The following is a 21,533-nucleotide window of genomic DNA, read 5'->3' as shown; positions in this document are numbered from 1 at the left end:
TTTGTTCGCTTAATAATGAGCTCCTTTTAGAGAGGGAGAGCAGTGGGGTATGGAACGTTGTATATGTGAACAGAGGGTAAATAGCTGTGACAGAGCAAGACTCTGCAAGGCCCCAACRGGAGCGTGCAGCCAGGCGGGGGTCGGCCTCTTGTCGCAGGGAACAGCGACAGGACGAGAGGACACGGTATTAGGCTGTGCCGGGGGAGGGTTAGGTCGAACATCATGAAGAATTTCTTCATCGAAAGAGGGATTAGACATTGGAATGGGCTRCCCAGGGAGGTGGTGGAGTCACCGTCCYTTGTGGTATTTRTGGAAAGATTAGATATGGCACTCAGTGCCATGGTCTGGTTGACGTGGRGGATTTGCTCAAAGGTTGGACTCGAGGACTCTCACTGATTCTGTGGTTATGAACCCAAAGTCTTACAAGGTGMGAAACAGGACCCAAGAGCAGGAGTGTATGGGAACACTGAGGGAAACAGTACCTGTCCTACTTTTGCATGAACAAACTTTTCTGCTCTGTCCTATAGGAAATAACCAAAGAGCTCAAAACTCTACTGGGCCCCTCACCAGACTGCACAGAAGCATCCATTTGCCCAGGAGCACCTGAGGGCACCAAGGAATTAGATGGATCTTCACACCAGTGGGTCAGGCAGCTACAACTGGCTCCATTTCCTACCAGAACTGCCTCCAGCTGGAGAGCAAACCCCAACCTTCGAGGTCTGCAGTTAGGAAAACTGTGCTAGAATTTCTGTCTAGCTCACTGTGATTAATAGACCTTACTCTGTAAGGAAGGAGTATTGATATCGTAAATAACACACTTCATAAGGAMGGTTAATTTTCAGATGATCCAGAAGCAATCTACAGACCCCTAAAAAATATAGGCAGGCCAAAAATGAGGGTAAGTTGTCCCAACACTGCCAGCAAAATAACTTAGGGAGCAGTGTTTTCCCTAAAGAGCTCACATTTAAGTGCCTAACCAGCCTAAGACTTTAAGTAATCATCTTATCAGCCCTTTCTATGTCATCCCTGTGCCCTTAAAGAAAGCCAAAAATAGACTGTTGAAGGATTTATGGTGAAACCACTCCTGTTTTCATAAACTTGTATCTGTGCCTAGGTGAATGGTTTCCTGCATGCAGGGAAAAGGAATGAATTAAAAATAAACGAGAAGAATATTAAGAGATCAAATAATATTTGTTATCTGGATAATGAGCATAGCAGAGAAACCGATTGGAAAGTAATTTGCTAAGAGGTACAAGCAGGAAGACATTCAGGAAGATGAAATAGAAATATCTTGAGGAACATCTGGCAAATTAAACAATTTCATTTAGGCTTACAAGAAAAGAAGGAAATCCATGCCAGATTGAGGAGAAAAGCATTTAAAATCACTTGGAATCCTGATGGCTTCTCAAATAACCCKTCAACTCAATGTCATGATTCTCAGAGCAGTAGGTAGCTCACAGTGGTTTAAGTTATTAATTTCCCTTTTCGTTTCCCCCCAAGGATCCATTCTACTTAACTTGTACAAAACCAAGATTTTATAGGCACAGTTAAAGAGGCTATCATGAAAGATTAAGTTTATTATCACTGATGTATTTGGTTAAGGTCTCAAGAGCAAAATAAAAACGTTCCTGAATGGAAGCTGCTCCCTGCCACCTTTTTTTTTTTTAACTTTAAAGAATTTAAAAAGCTTATAAACCCCATAGAAAATATTGTTCAGCTGCTGCAACAAACTAAATGTAGCAGAGTACCTGACCTTTTGTTGTTTTAAAAAAGCACTGGCTTCTTCCTCAACAATAATGACTTTTTCAGCATCTATCAACAAAATATGCATAGGAAAGAAATATGAGCTTGATGAAATAATGTGAATGATTATAGGAACTTTCAAGCAACTTTACTGGTGACATCCTAAAATAAACTGATGAAAAAAAGAATACTTGGCCAAATGTAATTTATCATGAACAAAGTCTCCAATATTCCATATTCCAGGACAGAAACCTTTGATCCTTGCTGGAGCTGTTATTGGGTAGCAGATTGTTAGACCTATCATGATAATTTCTGTGTTGCCACGGTTTAAACACAGATCCTSTAACAACTCATTGCGCTTACACTAATCTTACAAAATGCTCAGCTAAATATCTCTRTGTAATCAAATGCAGGAACAACTAATAACAAGGATATTCTATTATTAGCATAAACCTGTTTTGTAATATGCTTTCTTTCTAATTCATCAGCAGAAGCAATGTGATTTTCCAGGATTTCTTTAAGCTTTCTGACAGTAATTACGTCTTTTCTGTGGAGTGCCAGTGTGAAAGGAGTAGATCCTTCTGGAGATAATTACCCACTGAGAGCACCAGCAGCCAGTAYTGCACAAGACATGTGTGATTTTCATCTGTGTTCCTAAAGTATAACTCTTCAGGTWTAGGTTTTCACAGCATTTTACCTTTATTTTTGCTCCATTAAAAATTATATTCCAAACCCAAATGGATGAACATGTATGAGTAAAATTACATTAATATCCAGTAATAAAGTCATAGTAAGACTCTGAATGCAAAGCTGCATGATCTGTTCARTTTTTAAATACATATATGACATACTATCAACTGATCATATACTATATAGTTTATTAATCAGATTATAAGAGTAGTCTAGCTTACTATAGAAAAAGAAAAAATATGGTCCAATAATCTGGATATTGTTTAAGTTTTAGAATTATATACTTGTTTTAAAGAACATGGTGACAGTATTCTTGCTTTGTTTTGTGATCATCAAACATATTCACAAGTTATATTTTCCCAGACTGTGGCAAAACCATTTTAGGAACTTGCCTATCATACTGTTCCAGATACTGTTAGTATACATATTAATTTATTGAGTTGTATAGGAAAGTGTTCTGATTTTAATTTTTATCTTCAAGATCAAAATGGCATTTCTCGATCATCAATAAAACAAGTTTCTTTTTTGTGTTTAAAATAAAAAAGCTGAAGTATTCTTCATTTAGAGTATTCTCTGAAARTTTCTGCTAATCTTTCTACAATTTGGTTCTAGAAAAAAATGAATGCTAAATGACTAATTAATTTTGTTTTCTATTTCAAACAGAAGTAACAAGAGAAGAAACTGTTTCCAGGAGAATTATCCTGGTTTATATTTAGCCTGGATTGACCTATTTCAATGTGCAGTTACATGTACACCCTTCTACCTGGCCTCATCTTCCCTGAGAGCTGCTGAGTGTTCCTGCGGTCACAGAAGGCAACATGCATGGAAGAACCTCTGATGAAAGACACTGGACAAGGATTTTGTCTGACTGATTCAATAGGAAASAAAAAAAATCAAGTAAGGAAAAAGCATATGGCACTAAAATAYGCAAATTAAGTCACTGTTTTCCTGCCAACAAAGCTGAGAGAATATACTTGATAACTCCCCTGGGCACATGACAGTGGAGGGTAGGGATATGGATGCCTTTAGAATTCATAAGGAAATTCAACTGGAATTCACCTARAAATCACATTAGTCACAGCATCCGCTTCATATTGCCTAAGGGATTAACTTTCTAACCTTCCTAAGTACCAGCACTTGAAAACAGGTTTTTGCTTTGTAGTTGCACTGAGATAAATGAGCTTCTCAGGCATGTCTAAGTCAAAACTACGCTCCCCTTGGTTTGGTTGGGGGTTTTTTTTGGGTCTTATGACTGTTCATTGGCATCCAGGGCTGCCCTTCCCAAGAGCCACAAGCACAAAATGTAGCATCTCTAACTGTAGATCTGCCATAGATAAAAAGTTAAAAATTATCTGAAAATGTATGGAAAAAACCCATGTAAGCTAGAGATACAATTCAAAACTATTCTACAAATCAGCTAATCCTGTCTCAAAGCAAATACTAAAATGATAAGTATGTAGAGAGATGAGTGTTCTTTCCCTCTGAAATAAGATTTTTAGATCACCTGAAGACTATAGTMCTAAAATATATTTGTTCTCAGTGAATTTTAGAAGACAAAAACCCAAAGAACAATTTTGACTTTCAGAAAGATTTACAGTACTCTGTATGCATGTGCTTTATACATTTCACCATCATGACAACACAATATAAAGTTATTTTCAAGCAAACATTATTTCAGGATACAAAGACACTGCTATGCCATTATTAATTAAATATATTTAATATTTGGTTTTAATTTTCCTACTATTTTTCCTTGCTTTCTTCTAGTGAGCCTGTTTGATTATTGGTGTGTTTCCAGACAGCTGTCATCCCACTCTGGCAACCTCCCTGGTTTTGAATATGTGGTGTAATTTACAGGTTTGCTATTCATAACTGTAATATATTGTTTTTCTAGGTGAGAACAATTTCATCTTATCCCACATAAAGGCTGTGAGAACTCATATAAAGAGGACAGTACAAATAATCTTTATCCATTATGATTTATTCTCTACAATACTTCATTAGAGGATAGAGTTCAATTATTTACACTCAGAAATTATTATATAGGTAGGAGGCAACCAAGTGTAATATAAAGAATTGGTCTGACGTCTCTGCACTGTAGGTCAAAAGAGGTCTCCTGCTTTAAGGAAATAAATTAACCAAAAMCAACCCCAACAAAACAACATGTAATTTCTGAATACAAACAGAAAACAGCACTAATGGTCAGTGAAGATTGCAGAGGTTTGTTAATGTACTATGAAAACAAGTTATTCTGTGCAAAGGTTAAAATGAACTCTTAGATTTCCTTACAGATTTTTTTGTTCTGATAAATTGTAGATATGTGATATTTTGACCATATAACATTCCCAAACTGAAATGGCTTCAGTTGAGATTGACTGTTGAACAACATGAAAAAAAAATAATTAAGAACCTCACAGTGGAAACATTTCAACACTGACAGACTCCAGTGATCAAAGACATTCTCCTGTACTGTAAAACAAAGACATTTCATCATTGCAGTGAGATTATTTATCAGGTGTGGTTGTCATGAGAATAAGCCCTTCTAGACCAAAAGGCACTTGCTTCTAAGGATGAGTTAATCCAGATCATACCAGGTAACAGTTGCTTTGAGTAGTTCTAACCAGCTGTCCCAGCCAAGCAACCATGGAGAAAATCTCAGATCAATTGGCCACTGATTGTGGTTGTCTCCATCCTGAGGCACACTACAKTTCGTTCTTAATTCACCTCTTTCATCCTTATGCATAGCTGCCATGTAATGATCTAGAAATGGGATTATTTCCTGAGACCACCTGTCCTTGTCATACATTTCTCTGAGCTGACTTAGCTATTGACACAGTTTTCAACTGATTTTATAGCTGGACCCTTATGGGACTAAAGCTGAGAGGGTCTGTTCCTTAGGCAACAGACCACTATTTCTGATCTGCCAGGTTCTCTTCTCACTGCAACAAGACAAGAACACAGTACATATTTAGAGGCATTTATGTTTTGTTTTTTTTTAAAACAGACTGAGTGGGGAAATAGAAGTGGGAGAGGGTAAGACTTCCCCAGTCCCAAACCATCTGTCCCACTTCAGGCTTAAACCAACCAAGTTACTCAATCCTAAAATTCTGTTATTTAAAAAAATGACAACTAACCCTCCCCGCCCCACCCCTTAGTCATCCCCTAGTCAAAGAAACTGAAATCAGGAAAACACTATACACTGTTGAAGACACAGAACAGGGCAAACATCTGAAAAAGAAACAGTATAGTTGAAAAGCCTGGCACTGTACGCCTGCATGACCAGTCTCACCGAGCGTGCTCAGGGGTGAAGTTTTAGCACCATTTTTTGCCTTTTTTAAACCTTTTAGAAATTAAATTCTAACATAGAACACTTGAACAGTAATGAGTGTAGCCCTATGTATCATACTGTTTGACAGCGAAAGGTGAATGGTATGCCTGGAGCTGACCCCACCCTCCCCCATYACTACACGGCACCTGGGAGAGTAATTACAAACTGGAGTGGTTTGTAACGAGACTCATTTATTCTCAGCAGCAGGAAGTCATGAAACAATCCTTTCATCTTCAATTGCTTTTCAACAACATCACAAGGGGAAAGTGGCAATTTGTAAGAATGACCCAATAGGGAAGGAAAGCTGGGTCGATATTGCACCTTTATCCAGAGTAATCTCTCTCACATCTCTCTCTAGCAGAATGTTRCACCAACATGAAGCAAAAGAGCACRGTTGTGCCTTGCATCCTTAGGACCAGGAACAGCACCCTGCAGTTCTCAGCTTTCTAYCTGCCCTATTACCTGCCATGCCATGGCATAATTTCAGGCTTCAAACACCAGCCAATAACAACGCACAAGCAGGCTCTAAAGATGTATGCAACCAAGCAGCCATGACTCTGCTATGCACTTGTATTTTCTTCCCCAATCATTACTGACCCAACAAAAGCATGGAAAAGAAACCATCCAAACCCACCCTGAATCATATTCTGAAGTCCAGTTATCTCATTGTAAGAGTGTCATCCTCTACAGTTATGACACTGATCTGCAGAATAACAATGGACAACTTCCTTTTAGAAAGAAGCATTCCTTGTGATCATCAACCACAGGAGAAGAAATTCAGAATGCACATGAGTTTCATGCAGTTTGGATAATACAGATTTCCCCATTCATTGCCTGGATGTGGCAATGACTAAGCTGAGCAAGATAGATCTTACCAGTGAAACTACACAGCACTATTCCATAGGCCTGCTATAGACTGGAACACGCACAGCCCATAAGATCAGTAGTCACACTGGAGAAAGTGGTTGTCCTATCAAAAGGAAGGTCCCCAAGACTGTTAGCTTAAATTAAACAAATTTCAGCCACTAGTCTCACTTGTACGACTACAGTCAATGCTCTGCAAACCCCTCCCCAGCCCTAATCTTTTACAAATATCTGGAAACAAAACTTGTTCATAACAAAGACCATCCAGGGACACTTGAGTATCTTTTCCTCCGCATACACAGCATGTGCCATGCTGCTTTCTTACAGGCAATACAGCATTATATTTCATAGCAGGCTTCATCACCAAGGTCTGTATGAAAACCCATAAAACTGTAAACCACAAGGATTTCTAAAGAATCCAACCTACCAAGGATCTGAGCCTTAAAGCCTTCAAGGGTTTATTTAAATAATGGATTAATTTTTCACATGTTTTCTGTCCATGAGGATGGGGTGCTATCCAGGTGTTCAACCCTCCCCAATACCATGATGTCCGCCTGTGATGCGTGGGAACTGCAATCAGCTCTCAGTACACAACAGATACCAGAGGTTAAAAAAAATTAAAAAGAACCTAAAAAATGTTTTGTTGGACTCCGTTGCCCAGGCTGCCAGGGGAATGMTCCTACTTGATCTGGGGGGCTTCCATAACAAACAACTCAAGTTTCCAGAGTGTCAGTAACACCCAGGAAGGGATCAGTCTGAAGCAGCACTTTCACTCCTAGAGATCTTCTGAACCTGACGACAGTTCGTAGGCATGGAGCCCCAATCCAACTGAATCCCCGCTGGGAGGGAAGGCTGAGATAAGGCTTGGGCCCCTKAAGTCCTGTCACGCTCTCATCCTCCCCCCAGGTCAGTGGGAAGGCAGACTTGGCAACGGAAGCTAGCATCATAAAATGGTGCAGTAATAGAAGTAACTGGACCAGGAAGAGGAGGCGTCTGCCCCAATGATGTCATAGCCGTTGGCAGCAACTGGGGAGTGGGACTGGTCATGCAGCCGTGTGTCAGGAGTAATGATTGTAGAGGGGGGGAGCATGAAGAGTGCCATTCTGGAAACAATGCTGGCGGGAGGCCATGTACTCTGCATAACTGATTGTCACCTTCTCACTGCGGTACCTACGGGGACAGCATCAGAAAAAGAATGTCAACACACTATGCAATATGGAGRGACTGTACATAAAAACATTCATCCCAGATACTCCTTAGCTCACAGCCAACAACGACCAAGAGGAACTCACTAGTATGAATAATCTATCTGAGCTTGAATYAGCTCCAGTGTCCCAAAAGATGAGYCCTAATCAAGGTRATCTTAATTAAAGGGATGCCTGAAGTAGCACACAGGAAATAAATGATTGATTTRCATTCTTTTTTATCCACATGCAATGTACAAAAATGGCATGAAAAGTTTGCTGGAAGAAGAGTCAACTACAATGACTAAACAAGCAGTATTTCACTATTGTTTACTTTTGTGGTTATCTCCACATTTGGAAAGGTAGAGAAAAAAATGGAGAGGTGGGTAAAGAGGTTTTTTATAGCATATGAATGACTTAGTCCATGTTGCACAATTAGAATTCACAAAACATGAAATTCCTGTGGACAGACTGGAGTTTTCCAAGTTCTAAAGCATGCTAAACAACAGCCAGCTATACAGTGATTGTGAGTTGTACTAAGACCACATTACATCAGATTTTAATGAAAACCTTCATCCTGTCATCTCCTGTTAAAGAAAACCCTGCACACCCACCTCATTTCTCTAGAGGTARAGAATGACCTGATAAATTGGTTTCTATACAAAACCAGAAAGTCACAATTTTTACTAACATAAAGGGAGCAAAACCAGTATGACAGCTGGGGGTATAGAAAAGCAAGCAAAATCTGAAAACCAGCCAAATTTGAGTGTKTCTGGGTTTTAAGACAGCTGTCACCTACGAATAGCTACAGCATTCACAGATGAGCACACTGAGAAAAAGAAGTTCTTTTGGGTATTGAAAAAATACCCCAAAAAAATCAACCTTTCAATTTTCCAAGGCTCTACTTCTGATCTTTCCAATAGAAGGCAATATTAAAAGTAGTGACACTTGTCTCAAAAAAAATGCCAACTTTCATCCTGCATGGACCAAACACATTGTACTTAATTCCACGTGCATTGTATGTCTAACACATGGTATCTGTGATTTGGTCTTTCACACTACACCTCCTCTGGAGGAAGCAGGAAGAATTTTACCAAGCRTAAATATTTTAAATCACCCAGAAAACTCTACAAAATAAAATTACTTTGTAGATACAAATGACATCTACTTACCTGGTAAGTTTAATTGTTTTCCTAAAATCATTGGTAATGGGAGCCTTAAAGCCACCTTTCCTGAGTAAGGAGTCTATGGTCTGGATCTGATCCCAGTCTATTCAAAAATAGAAGCAAGGCAAATTTTTCAAAATAGGAAAATGTTTCAGAAACACAAGAGATCCATTGAAGGACTCTAGAAAAGCAAACAACTAAACAACAAACTCTGAAACTTTAGAAATCCTAGTGTTCAACTGGATATACATGGCCTGATGCATGCACACTGCTTTTAACTCATATTGGAGCTGGTCTATGAAACAGTAATTCCATTTCCCATTCCATGTCTCTTATAAAGATCTGTGCCTTGCTACTGTTGCAGGGACCCTGAATTTTTTCATCATGTGCCRTTTAGCTCTTTAAATAGACAAATTTGGATTCATGTTCTAGTGATAGCACAGTGCACTGCTATGTGAGAGATCAGAGTTAAAATTCCTACCTTAGTCTTTTGCCCCAGAGCCAGGACAATGCGACCACTCCACTCAGCTAGGTGGAGGAAAGGAGGCAGTATTTTGAAGAGTTACCATAGTGACCACTACTCTATTTGAGTGGGAAGTGTGCTCCAGAGGGGCTGTGTTTCCAGCCCTCCTCTGGAGAATGGTAGTTTAGCAGAATAAGGAGGAAAGTGACTCTCCTGTTGGTGCTGTGCAGAGTGCAGGTATCCTAGTTGGTGGGAGAAACACAGAAAAGGAAAGATGCAATGCTGAATGAGGCCGGAWGATCCATATTTTGAGATCCTCTATTTCTTTAGCCCTAAAACATTCTGACACTAAGATACARCTGTGCAAAGATATAGAATGAGAGGAAGACCAGACGAAAACCCAGCTGCAACTGTATCTGGTGTCAGTTGTCAACGTTAAGCCTGGTGGCTCCACTGCACCACTRTGAAGACAGCATTGAATTCCAAGCCCCAAATCAACAGATTTAAGTTACCCAGTTCAGTGACACAACGTGTTGACATGTTTGGCTGCCATCTCAAACCCACCTTGTTCCTTAGCAACCTCAGGTAAATACGTGGCTGTGCGTTTGACACCTTTCTCATTGATGAACTCTATTCTGATCCCATGGATTCCAACCTACAGATGGAAATGAACAGCCAGATAAGAGGTGTTTGCTAGCACTGAGTCCATGACTGAGTTGTCATTCCCACAACACTGTGGATCTTTCCCTCTCTCTCTGGACACTTTGGCTTTTGCCTGGATAAGGTCATCCTTTTCCCCACTCTCTGTTCTTGCCTGGCATGTCTCACAAGGAGCTGTCTCAGCCATCCTTCCCAGACAAGCTTCACCAGCATCCCTGCCACTTCTCCTGAGGTAGATCTTGTCAGTTTTCCATTCTTGTGTCAGGCAAGAGAGATAAAACCTCTGCACACAAGAATCATGCCTAAAATTACCCAACTATAAAGTCCATATATATACTCTTCTTGAACAAAATACACTTCCATGTACAAGRTCAAAAAAAACATTCATACTTTTGGTCTTAACTACTTTTTATTTTCAATTCCTATTCACACCATCAAAATACTTCCCAGGTTTTTATACATGTATTTACACCCATTTCCTATTGAGCTAGATCCATGAACCACTTTCATGCTTCTTTTGTTCCCATTCAGATTCCCYCCAACCAAAAGCATACTGCTAGGCCATCCTCTTCCTCCCTGCTAGATTTCCAGCCCCATTTCTTCTASTCCCAGTCTCTTCTATCCCCTACCCCTGTAATGTAGGAGATACATCACCATGTACTAACCCGAACCCGAATGGAACGAGAGAGTGATGCAGAGTTCCAAATGCACCTGTTCTCACCTCCCAGTCCAGGTAGTCACTGGCATCCTCAAAGTTAGTGAGGAGGGAGACAGAGCAGAAGAGTTTGGGCAGCTCCTCGCGGGTCAGGGGGGGAAATCGGCTGTCCTTAAGTGCACTAAAGGGAAGAGAAGATATATCGCCCAATATAAACACCAAATTAAAGTGTCAGATGCTCAATTACTCCACTTTTGATTATGCCTGTGTGAAACAGGTTTCTCTGCTACTGCAGAGAAAATTATTTGCATTCCCCCCTAATCTAATGAACTGTAATACCAGTGCAAGCTTCCTGATGCTGTCCAACACCTACTGTAATCGGAGTGAAATTACGTACTGCAGATGTCAAAACTGCTACTATGCAAGATAGATTTGRAACTAGCCTTAAAATGTCAATTGCAACTCACCTTTTGCAAAGATGTTCCACTAAATCCTGATATATCACCTAACTATCACACACTCACATTTATGGATATTACACTGAACTATGTTGATCTAACATMCTAACCTTGAATCCTTACTGATCTTCAGGAAATGAACTAATTTCRTATTTATTTCATTTTGGACAGTTACCTGGTTAATGTATATTCCCTGAGTCCTGAGTGAAGATTCATGGCTGAAAAGGTCCCGATGCAGCCACGAAGCCGCTTGTCTCGCCCCGTCTTCCACGTCACAAAGAGTGGACTGAAAAGACAAAAAAAAGAAACCTTCCAGCCTCTGCAGATATTTGACTCCTAAGGGGAGACAAGCAAGGTGTAAAAGAGCCACACATGCCTTTGCTTTCTCTCCCTCCAGCAAACCCCAGCAGGCAGGTTTGCTCACCTGCTATCTAACACTAACAAACCTTCATGCCCACATCCTGCCACATGCAAACCCCAACACTTTCCTCCACCTTTTCAGCATACTCCCTCCTCTCCAGCAGTACTCTGAAGTCCTCCATGGACACCTTCCTGGCCAGACTCTGTGCTGTCTTCTAATGAGTCATATGGTTATTTGTCCCACTAATTGCCTGTCAGTATTGGCCTCACTTTGTAGCATCCACTAGTTTACAGTGCAGCTTACATAAAAATTAATACAGATGAAGCTAATAAGGTTAGCTCCTTATACTACCATTTCKATAAATCAGACTTGCAATGAAAGCTTGCCTTTTTTTTTCTTAAAGGTATAAAGAGAAATCCAGATTAATTTTTTTCTCCCTGTAATTTCCACAAAGATCTGATTTCAGGGTCCATCCCTAAGGCTCAAGCAGTTTATGTCCATATCTTTTGCTAACCTTATATTCACTCCTGTTAAACACATTTCTAAAACACAAACATCACCTGGATTTCCACTTTCCTGTCTACCATCATGAATTTATAGGCGTAACACTAGATTTTCAAACTTAGCAGGCTCATTTCCAGCTGTTAAACTAGAACTTATTTGGCCTTACCGAATAGCAAGTTCAGAATAATAGAGCTCTATGAAGAGATAAATAGGAAAAGATGACTGTGAACATTAAATACAAAAAAATTAACTTCTATAGAAGTGAATGAAATTGCAAAGAGCTGTAGAGAGAAACACTAAAAGGACAGTGGTGATTGCAGCTCTACAAGAATGTCCGAGCATCTGCAAAATTCTGTAAGGCAAACCGATAATGGTGATCTAATTATAAAACCAGGATGAATTCTGTGACTTGTTCAGAGTACAGAGGACTGAATATAAGACCTCAGTCTGTGGATTTCTATTGAACTTTAAGTAATATGATAGAATACGATTTTCTGAGATTAAAAAGACATTGACAGGATTTTTGAACCATTAAGACTGATTAGACAACATAGCTCAGACACTTACTTTCCTCAAACACTTGAAGCCCTTGTAAGCAACGTACCTCTGCAGCAAACATTACAAAWAATACTAACACATTCTGTTCAACAACAAAACCAGCATGCAGTGTGGATGGTTACTCAAACAGCYACAGAAGTTCTCAGGTCTAAGTAGTGAGAATGTAATTTAAACTGTAGTAATAAATCAATTCCCAGCGATGTTCCTCAGAGCAATGAYAGAATTAAAAAACCATCACTGCATAAATTCATCCTTCAGGATCTAGTTACCAGCTGCAACCAATGGCATAATTACTACCCAAAAGAGCAGTTAGCCCTTGAATGATAATTGTGAAGGACTTTGCCCACAGAGGAAGTGGAAACATCCTTCCACACCCAACAACAGTCTTCTCGTTGGCTTGGCCAAAACAGGGGATTTACTGTTCTAGTTTTCCAATAACACTTCAAGGCACTCACAGGATTTCATTCCTCTACATTTTCATCTAGCCATCATATGTTGAAAGTGCAAACAGAAAAATAGTATAAGAAAATATAGTAGAAAAGTTAGAAAAAACCAAACCCCCTAAACTTACATAGGACATCTCTGAGAAACATTGCTGTTCAATAGTTCAGTGGAAATTTACCTTAATCTAATCAAAATTTTGAAAGTACTGCTCATTCCATGTGACACCCCAAACAGAAAAGGTAAGGGAGAACATAAAAACCATCACTCACAGAACACAAATCTAAGTAAATTCTCCTTCAATTCAAATTGCAGGTTCACATTTTCAATTCACCTCCTTCCCCTTCCAAAGGGAAAAAAAATCCCACAACCCATCTTTCCACAGCTGCAACACAGCTTTATGCATCTATAATAGAAGAGATATTATCAGAAGGGAGAAGGTAATTACATTCAGAAGGCTGTATATTTTAAAATACCTTAAAGCACATTTAAAACCATTTTTCATTGTGGTCAGAACACTGAGGCATAAAAAGAGAGATGATTCTGTACACATAGATAAAATTTCACTATTTTCACTGCAGAGAAGATGATGTTTCTGTCTCTGAAGAATAAATGCACTCAGCAAATTGCAGGTGCAGCTGACAATAAGCCCATTGTTCCAGAGCCCCTCCTTGAAAAGTGTTATTTCCCAGATGTACTGAGAAAAGTCACAACAATCTTTTGTCCATGTTCACCCAAGAGCATTTACTGGAACTCTGCAGCCATATCCTCAGCGGATTATGTCAACTGTTTCTTCCCCAGCCACAACATCCCACTTATATGTGTTTGATGAGGTTTTTAGGCTGAGAGAGGAATTTCAGCAACTAAAAATTAGCTTCATCAATTGCAACTATAAAGGGAATTTTTAAAGCAGAAAAATACAGTTTTTTTTCAAATCAGGGTTTAGCTTGTACGAGGAAAAAACCTGTTACAGAACAGAATTTATCAAGCAAGTATCTTATTATTTGTCTTGCGTGGCAACTAGAAACTTCCATGGTRTAGTTTTAGCACCAGTTCATAATACTTACTATTAGAAAATCAGACTGAAGTATAAAAGTGGAAAAAGTAACCAATTAACTACTTGCATAGGTTCCAAATTGTAATTGCCTACAGTAACCTGAATAATAAAGGGGATATTTTCTTCCTTTACCAAGTTAATTCAAACATAACTACAAGTCTTTCAACTCCATCCTCTCTCCACTGATATGTGAACATGACTGCTAACATTGGAATAAGGCAACCTTACTTCACAGGGATGTACCAGCTCCATAATCCTCCATATCCAAAGTATTGTCCTTGTACATACCCACCTCAAGCWGGTAAYGGAAGTYCATGGTGGTTTTCAATTCATAACCCTGTAACTTCCATGTTATCACACTGTTTATACCAAATCCTGACTTTCACACCTACTTTTATCTTTAAGGCTCAGCACCAGCTTAAAAATCTGTTATCCAGAGCAGGCAGTATCTCTTTCTATTCCATCAACAGTCTCTTCTCTGTCTGTCCAGAGAGAATTCTGGTATAAATCTTAGTTTTGTCCAAAGATCTCTGACATTAATTATGTCACAAAAGGCCACAATGCCACAAAATTATTTTTGTATTTTCACTTTGCTTACTCTTGTATTTGGTAACATTTGGCTTGAAGTTCATTACATGACTGTCTCAAGTGGGACAGTTTGTCCTTTTGTGCTGCTCTCCAAGAGAGCAAACCCCATGCTTTTCCCTGGGGTACATCCAAATATTTCCTGGAAGCAGCAGCATAAATGCTGAAACACAAGAAAATCCAGGTAAGCATTTGCCCACAGGGGAAGAGAGGGGAAGGGCTGGTTATGCTTTGTTGGTGTGCTGATCTAAAACACTTGTAATTAAGAGCATAGAAATGAACAATTTTTAAATTTCCAAATCTGGATATAAAATTCAAGCAGATGCTATTCCCCAAACGACATCCTTTTTGAAAACAGTCAACAGAAAAATACAACAAAACCCAGCCAGAAATGTCCTCTGACATCAAAAGAATGCAGCTGTGTAAAACCATCTCTCTTACCGGCTTAACAGAACAACAAAAAAACCCTTTGCATTTCAAGTGACAAAACAATAAGCACACTAACATWAAATGTTCTGAAGGGAGTCTTCTAAGCATAGGTATGAACACCAGGAATGTTTCAGCCTRGGGAGTCCCTGGAACTATTTGGTATCCCAGTCCAGAGCATTTCTCTATTCATTTGTATTTACAGTATTAAATAGCTTACTCTGCGGCAGCATTCAGAACATGTATCCATAATCCAGCTTGAATAATAACTGCATGGAAGCAAAACCTACATCCACYCTGACAGCAGTAAGGTGGGCAGACACTGAATACACAGAGAAAGTCCTTGACCTGTTTAAGCCATTATTCCTTACATCAATTTAAAATTCATTAGCTAAAATTAAGGATGTCAGCAACTTTTTATTTTATCTATTGTTCTGGGGGAGGCCCCTGGAGGACTGTCAGAAAGTCCATTTGCCATTGATCCTTCCCATATAATTCTTTCAACAAACATTTTAAAAACATTAACATTTCCACACCTACACAATCAACCTTCAGATAAACATTACTTAAATCTCACCAAGGCGAAACAGCTTCATAAATCCTTCTCCTCACTTCTGCTTATACACATCTCCTTTTCTCCTAACCTTGATATCGTCCTTGAAAGTTAACTCTCTTGGCTGTGCTGGGTTCATGGTCGGACCCAACCTAAACGACTCTTACAAATTTCTCCCCACACTGCCCAACTAGCACTATCACCCTAACACATCTTCTGTAATTGGCAATTTTTAGACTCCCCTCCCTGCTAAACCCGTTATCTTGRACAGCTGAAGACTCCTGTAAGCGTCTTTGTCCAATCCTAGCAAGCCCAGCACTTGTTTCAGGATGAGCTGGAAACTTGTTTCAACTTCTTACTTTACTCCCTCTCCATTTGCTTTGCAGAAGGAAGTCTCTTCCCTTCTCCAAGCCAGTGTCTCACATGAGAAGCTGGAGCTTTTTCAAACTAATTATGTTATTTAACTGTTCTTTTAGTACAACTTTATAGATGGTACTGCTCAGTTAATTTTTTGAAAAAGAGTCTACTTACAAAGAAGGGGGCAAACTTTACAAGAACATGACCATGAAGTGGGTTTGCACTACTCCACAAAGATCACAGTGCCTCATGGAATATACCAGGCTGTGAGCTGAAGAAACACCACACCTCTTCATAGCTGGCCTAGCTCTCTTTCTGTAGAGCTAAGCATGTTGTCTCTTGAAKGACACTTTTAAAGCTCACTCATCTCCACCAACAAGCAATACTTAAATCTTTTGTGCCCTTATAGTGCATCATTTTGTTTCTGGCAGACAAAGTAAGGAGCAGAATGCCCCCCTTCTGCTCTGCACACCACTTTTCCCACTTCCCAGAGGAAACCCTTCACCCTTCCCCAACCAAACCACAGCTTTGGAAGCTGTTCCCCAGCTTTCCTCCCCCATAAGGATGTACTCACTAGGGGTCATTGGTAAATCGAGGAAGCCGTGGCTGAGGGAACCCGTAGAGATGACAGTAGAGTACATCAAAGCAGTAGCAGCACATCTCTGCTGTCACCACCAGGTTCTTGGTGCTGTTGGCAGTTCCATTGGGCCGAGTAAGTGGGCTCAGAGCTCCTGAAGTGGGATTCATTCGAGTAATTGGGGAATTTCCTGGGCCCAAAGTCAAGTCAGATACGTTCTCCCTTCCATTATTCCCATCTGTATGCTGGTGGTTCTGAAGAGGACCTGAACTGGAGCTTGGTACAGTTGTGGTCTGATTCCCATGACTGTGCGTTCCACTCCCAGACAATTTGGGCTTCTTCACCCCACAACAGCCAGCTGCCAGCTTGGGCTCAAGTGGAGGAACACAGCGTCTTTTTCCCATCCTGCTTCAAAACTTGCTGCCTGGAGCACTGCAGAACCCTGGCATGGGGGGGGTGGGAGGGGGAAAAGTATTACACAAAGAGTTACAGGTGAAAAACCAACAGCTGCTTCCTTGCTTCTGCTATGGAGGAAGAAACCCTCCAAACATGTGACTAAGTACAGCACTAAAGCCAGTTCAGCAGAATGGGTGTTTTCACACATAAATTGGAATAGTATGGACACAACATATATGCAATCATAATTTTCAAGTTATTGATGAGGTGTACTGAACACTTTAATAAGTGGCTCATCACAAGAAAAAAAAACAAAAAACCAAACCAACCTAACCAGACTTCCCATAAAAAGAACAAAACTGGGGTTAAACAGAATTAAAAAAGGCTTGGGACTACAGATACACCCAATCCACTACCTTTCCTGACCACTCATTCCTCCTCAGTCAATGCCTGCACCAGTGGCAAACAAGCTMCTGACAAACCACCAGTGCATTTCCCTTGCCTGTTCCCAACAGAATGACAGCAGCCCAAAATGACACCTTCGGGRTTGGACTCCCAGGGGGGCTGCCCTTGATTTAGCACTGGCAAGATCAAAGAGGAGMAAAAAGCACTGAAACCACCATTTTCTAAATGACAGACTATATCCCAGACCACATGAACTGGAATCTGCATTTACTTTCTAGGTGGGTGAATTCATACGGCTCCCAAGTAAACATGCAGGGTGCACAGGCAACATGTGCAGGAGAGGAAGAGTTAAAGCCAGCACGATCTGAACCAGAGGAGAGTGATAATAGCAGGAAACAGGTATGGCATAAAAAACCCAACAMGCAGAACACTGGTTTGCTTGCAAAGAAGAGAGGGGCAGAACAGAGGAGGAAAGGCTGTGCAGACAAAGACCAACAAACATGATAGGCAAGGATTGCAGGTCAATAGTAGGAACTTAAACACCAACATCACCATGAGGTCTGAATACACCAAGGGAGAGAAAACCGGCTTCCCGTCTGTCAAATGGGGCTGAAAGCGCAGGCACGTGAGTCACGGAGAGCACCATGGGGGACAAACTCACACTCAGCTCTCAGGAGTACCAGGGGACTGCTGTGACCGCCCTGCAGCCCTCCCAAGCTGGGAGCACAAACACAGTACCCGGGGGCGAGGGATGACACGCACTGGAATTCAGCTTGTGCCAACTCCCTCCCTTCTCTGCACGTGCAAACAGTGCAAACTTTATTCATTAAGTTTCATCAGTCACAGCASGAGTGACACGGTTCTGAACTGAACCAGAACTGGTGGAAGTGGTGTTCAGAGATGCACCTCTCAACCCAAACTATGCATGCCYGCAGTGTTTGCTCTGATTAAGAATYYTCACCTCAAGGTTTTAGAAAGACCATAAAGAACAATTTACAAGACTTAGGGAAAATTCCATTTTTTCCTCTGATCTCTACTTTTGCAATTATTATAACATTAAAAAAATAAAAAAGGAAACGAACCCAGGCAAAAGAAAAAGCATAACTTTGACAAAGCAACCACGTAAATTCTTCACTGACTATTAAAAGTAACCTGCTCTGGCTCTAGGAGGGTGTTGGGATAGAAGAGCCTYATGAGCGTTCCCCAATTACCATTGACGGCTCAGCCGCATTGGGGAGGATAAATCATTATTTATTTATCTGGAAGCACAACACTTGATTCAAGACCGGAGACGTGGCAGAGGCAGGAGGGAGCTTCCTTCTCTCCCCTCCTCTGCAGCAGGGGCCTAACAAAGGCGAGCGCACCGTCGGCCGCTCGGCTCCAGCCCCGCTTCCCGGGAGCGCCCCGCGGGCGGGCGGGCGGGGGGCACACCGGGGCACCGACGCGGCGGGACGAGCCCCGGGCTCCCGCACATGAACTTTGCGGGGTGTTCGGGGGGTCCCGCAGCCCCGCCGGGTCCGGCCCGGGGACACCCCGGGGATCCCCCGTGCCCCGGCCCGACCCCCCCGAGCAGCACCGGGGCCGCCAGGGGGCGCCGCGGAGCGGGACCCCCCTGCGGCCTCCCCCGAGCCCGGGGCGGCGGGCGGACCACGGTGCCCCCTCCGCCACTGCGTCCCTCACACCCCCGGGGGGGTCACCCACCTCCTGCACCCGTCCCGGCTTCTCCTTCGCCTCAGCCCCGCCGCCGCCGCTGCTGCCCCGCAGCCTTCTGCCGCCTCATGGGGCCATGGGCCTGGGCGAGGCTCCCCGGAGAAGCGGGCCCGGCGGGCGGGGGAGCGGGCAGGGCCCGCCGCGGCCGGGGCTTCCCGGGGCGGCCGGAGGACCGGAGCGAGGCCGCGGGCAGGTCCGCCGCTATCCCGGCAGCCTCGTGCTCCTCCTCCCCTTCCTCCTCCTCCCTCCCGGCCGTGAGGTAATGAGGGACGAACACTCATAGTCCGCCAGCCGCTCGGCGGCGCCAGCACAACCAAGGCCCCGAGGCGGGCGCGCTATCCCACGCAGGAACCATAGAGACGCGCGCTTCCTCCTCCTCCCCGTCACGTGAGCGCTGCACGTGCGGGCACAAACAGTTCCGGGAAGAGGCACCGTCACGTGGGGGCAGTGCCGTGCTCCCATTGGTCAGCGGGGGCGATGACGATTGAGGGGTGGGAGCGTCCATTGCGTGATTGAGGCGGGGGGGGGTGCCCCTCTCCCCCCGCTGCTCGGAGCGTTGGTGCGGCCCAGCGACTCAGGGCTGACCGCGTGAGGGGAGAGCGCGGCTCGGCCTGCTCCGGTCCCGTGGGTTTGGTTAGAGCCGCGGTAACATCTGTTTATGACGGGAACTATAAATATCACAACGGCACCAACGCAAAAATTACTTCTTTAGTATTTCCAACTGCCAGTGGGGCACCCAAATCCTTCCCTCCACCCTTCTTCACAGCACCATAAAAACCAACGCAGAGAAAGCATCGAGGGTTTTAGGACATGTTGTAAGAATAGCGGCTCTGCATCGCACCCTGATTTTGAGCAGCCCAGTGGATGGAAGTTGTTGTGAGTCAGGGTGTTGGAGCTGTACGAGGGCAGAGAGATGGGATAGAGAAAACCGCAGTGCTAATTCCTAATTCCCTTTGAGAACACGGGTGAAACACCCGGACAAAATGCAGAGCAAAGTTTGCATAGCCCAGAATACCCACWCTGCATSTTCAACSCCAAGAGACAAACTGGCTGGACTCCTTCAAGACTGTGAAAWGGAATTTATGCCGACCATTTCTGACCTAAAGCTTAAGCAGTAAGTAAGAAGCATAAAAATACGAGTTGGASAAATYGGGTTGAATGTCAGTGGATCTTAYTTTCTCCTATAGAATAGAATCACAGAATGGTTTSGGTAGGAAGGGACCTTCAAGCTTGTTTTGTTCCAATCCCTGCTAYTGGCAGGGACACCTTCTAAGGTTGCTCCTGGCCTTCAGCATGATGGAATCTACGTTGTTTCCACAGCACAAGAGCAGCACTGTAATTATTCTAACTATGGTACCAACATCATCGTTTTAGTTTAGATGACAGCCTTGAAYACAMGCTCATGAAAACTAARGTTACAAARAATCAGGTGAGAATATCTGGAAGAACAGATCAAGAGCAARTTTCTAACTTTTGCAGWACTTAAAAGAATCCTTGYCTYCYTTCTTCCCCCCAGATACCTCACTGKTTTCTGGTAATACCTTGGATTGCACCTAAAATTCCTTTGCCAAGATATTATATAGTTCCCAACCCTACAAAATTCCTCTTCATGATCACCAGTGAGCTTCTTGTAGAGTCCTTAGTAGTTACCTGGGAGTGTTGGCACTGTGCTTGATTACCCTGACAACATCAAACAAATGCTTGACCAGTCRTGCATGTTCTTCTGTTCCTGAAGCACAAGAGATGCGAGGTGAGGGCAGCAGTTTGATTCCCATCTTTTCTGGTCTTACCTCTGCTTTTAATTTCAACATACATACACACACAATTACTGTAACTTTCCTGATACTGAAGTTACAGTATCATTATATTAGAATTGTATCTTACAATGGAAGTGGTTTCATTTGAACGAACGAGCAAAATCAAGCTAATATGAAAGAATGTCATTCAAAGTTAAAATAAATTTGGTTTGCATGTGTTAAAAACACAAGAAGTGTGTGAATATGGACATTCTGATTACTTCTCTATTCATAAAAAYCAGGAATTAAGATTAAATACTATTTTTTATACCTAAGTTCTGAATAAAGGCAAGATAACAGCGCTGTGACTGGATGGGGAAAAGAACGTGTTCTTAAAAGACTTAGTTAATGAAACTGAAGTTTCCTGCTGAGGAGAYTAAAAATGAACTGATTTGGCAGTTTTTCTAAAATATTAAAATGTACAAGTATATGGGGGATAATGCATGTTTCATCTTTAGGAGCTGAACTGGGAGCTGCATTACCCACTCTCCACAGCACAGGGTGCTGGCTGCTTCCCAATACGCTGTTTCTTCTCCCCTCAGGCTTCTTCCAGAGCTTTGTTTTCAAGTTTACAKCTTGAAGAGTTTCACCGGTAC

At 42.1% G+C, this 21,533-nt stretch overlaps 1 protein-coding gene across 1 annotated transcript; it reads right to left on the bottom strand.

Annotated features, from left to right (window-relative positions):
- Positions 1 to 3,918: 3,918 nt before the first annotated feature.
- On the bottom strand, positions 3,919 to 19,368 carry AMMECR1L (AMMECR1 like). The gene is made up of 7 exons (XM_057378165.1): positions 19,133 to 19,368; positions 16,628 to 17,072; positions 11,387 to 11,497; positions 10,820 to 10,934; positions 10,003 to 10,093; positions 8,982 to 9,078; positions 3,919 to 7,795 (listed from the first exon to the last, which is right to left on the bottom strand). Exons 2-7 carry the CDS (start codon positions 17,032 to 17,034, stop codon positions 7,684 to 7,686), a joined length of 933 nt encoding a protein of 310 aa, XP_057234148.1. The 5' UTR covers positions 17,035 to 17,072; positions 19,133 to 19,368; the 3' UTR covers positions 3,919 to 7,683.
- Positions 19,369 to 21,533: the final 2,165 nt, after the last annotated feature.

This window comes from Malurus melanocephalus, unplaced genomic scaffold (assembly GCF_030028575.1).
Source record: "Malurus melanocephalus ecotype Western Australia unplaced genomic scaffold, MMel_1.1 scaffold_343, whole genome shotgun sequence".
NCBI lineage: Eukaryota > Metazoa > Chordata > Aves > Passeriformes > Maluridae > Malurus > Malurus melanocephalus.
Note: the sequence above shows the minus strand (reverse complement) of the source record. Positions and strands in the feature narration are given on the sequence as shown.

Excerpts from the sequence above, each read along its gene's own strand:
- AMMECR1L (XM_057378165.1), bottom strand. The coding sequence starts at position 17,034 with ATGGGAAAAAGACGCTGTGTTCCTCCACTTGAGCCCAAGCTGGCAGCT. Across the intron at positions 9,079-10,002 it reads TGAGGTTGCTAAGGAACAAG|ACTGGGATCAGATCCAGACC; the intron begins GTGGGTTTGAGA and ends ATTTTTGAATAG. Across the intron at positions 7,796-8,981 it reads AAAACAATTAAACTTACCAG|GTACCGCAGTGAGAAGGTGA; the intron begins GTAAGTAGATGT and ends CTGTCCCCGTAG.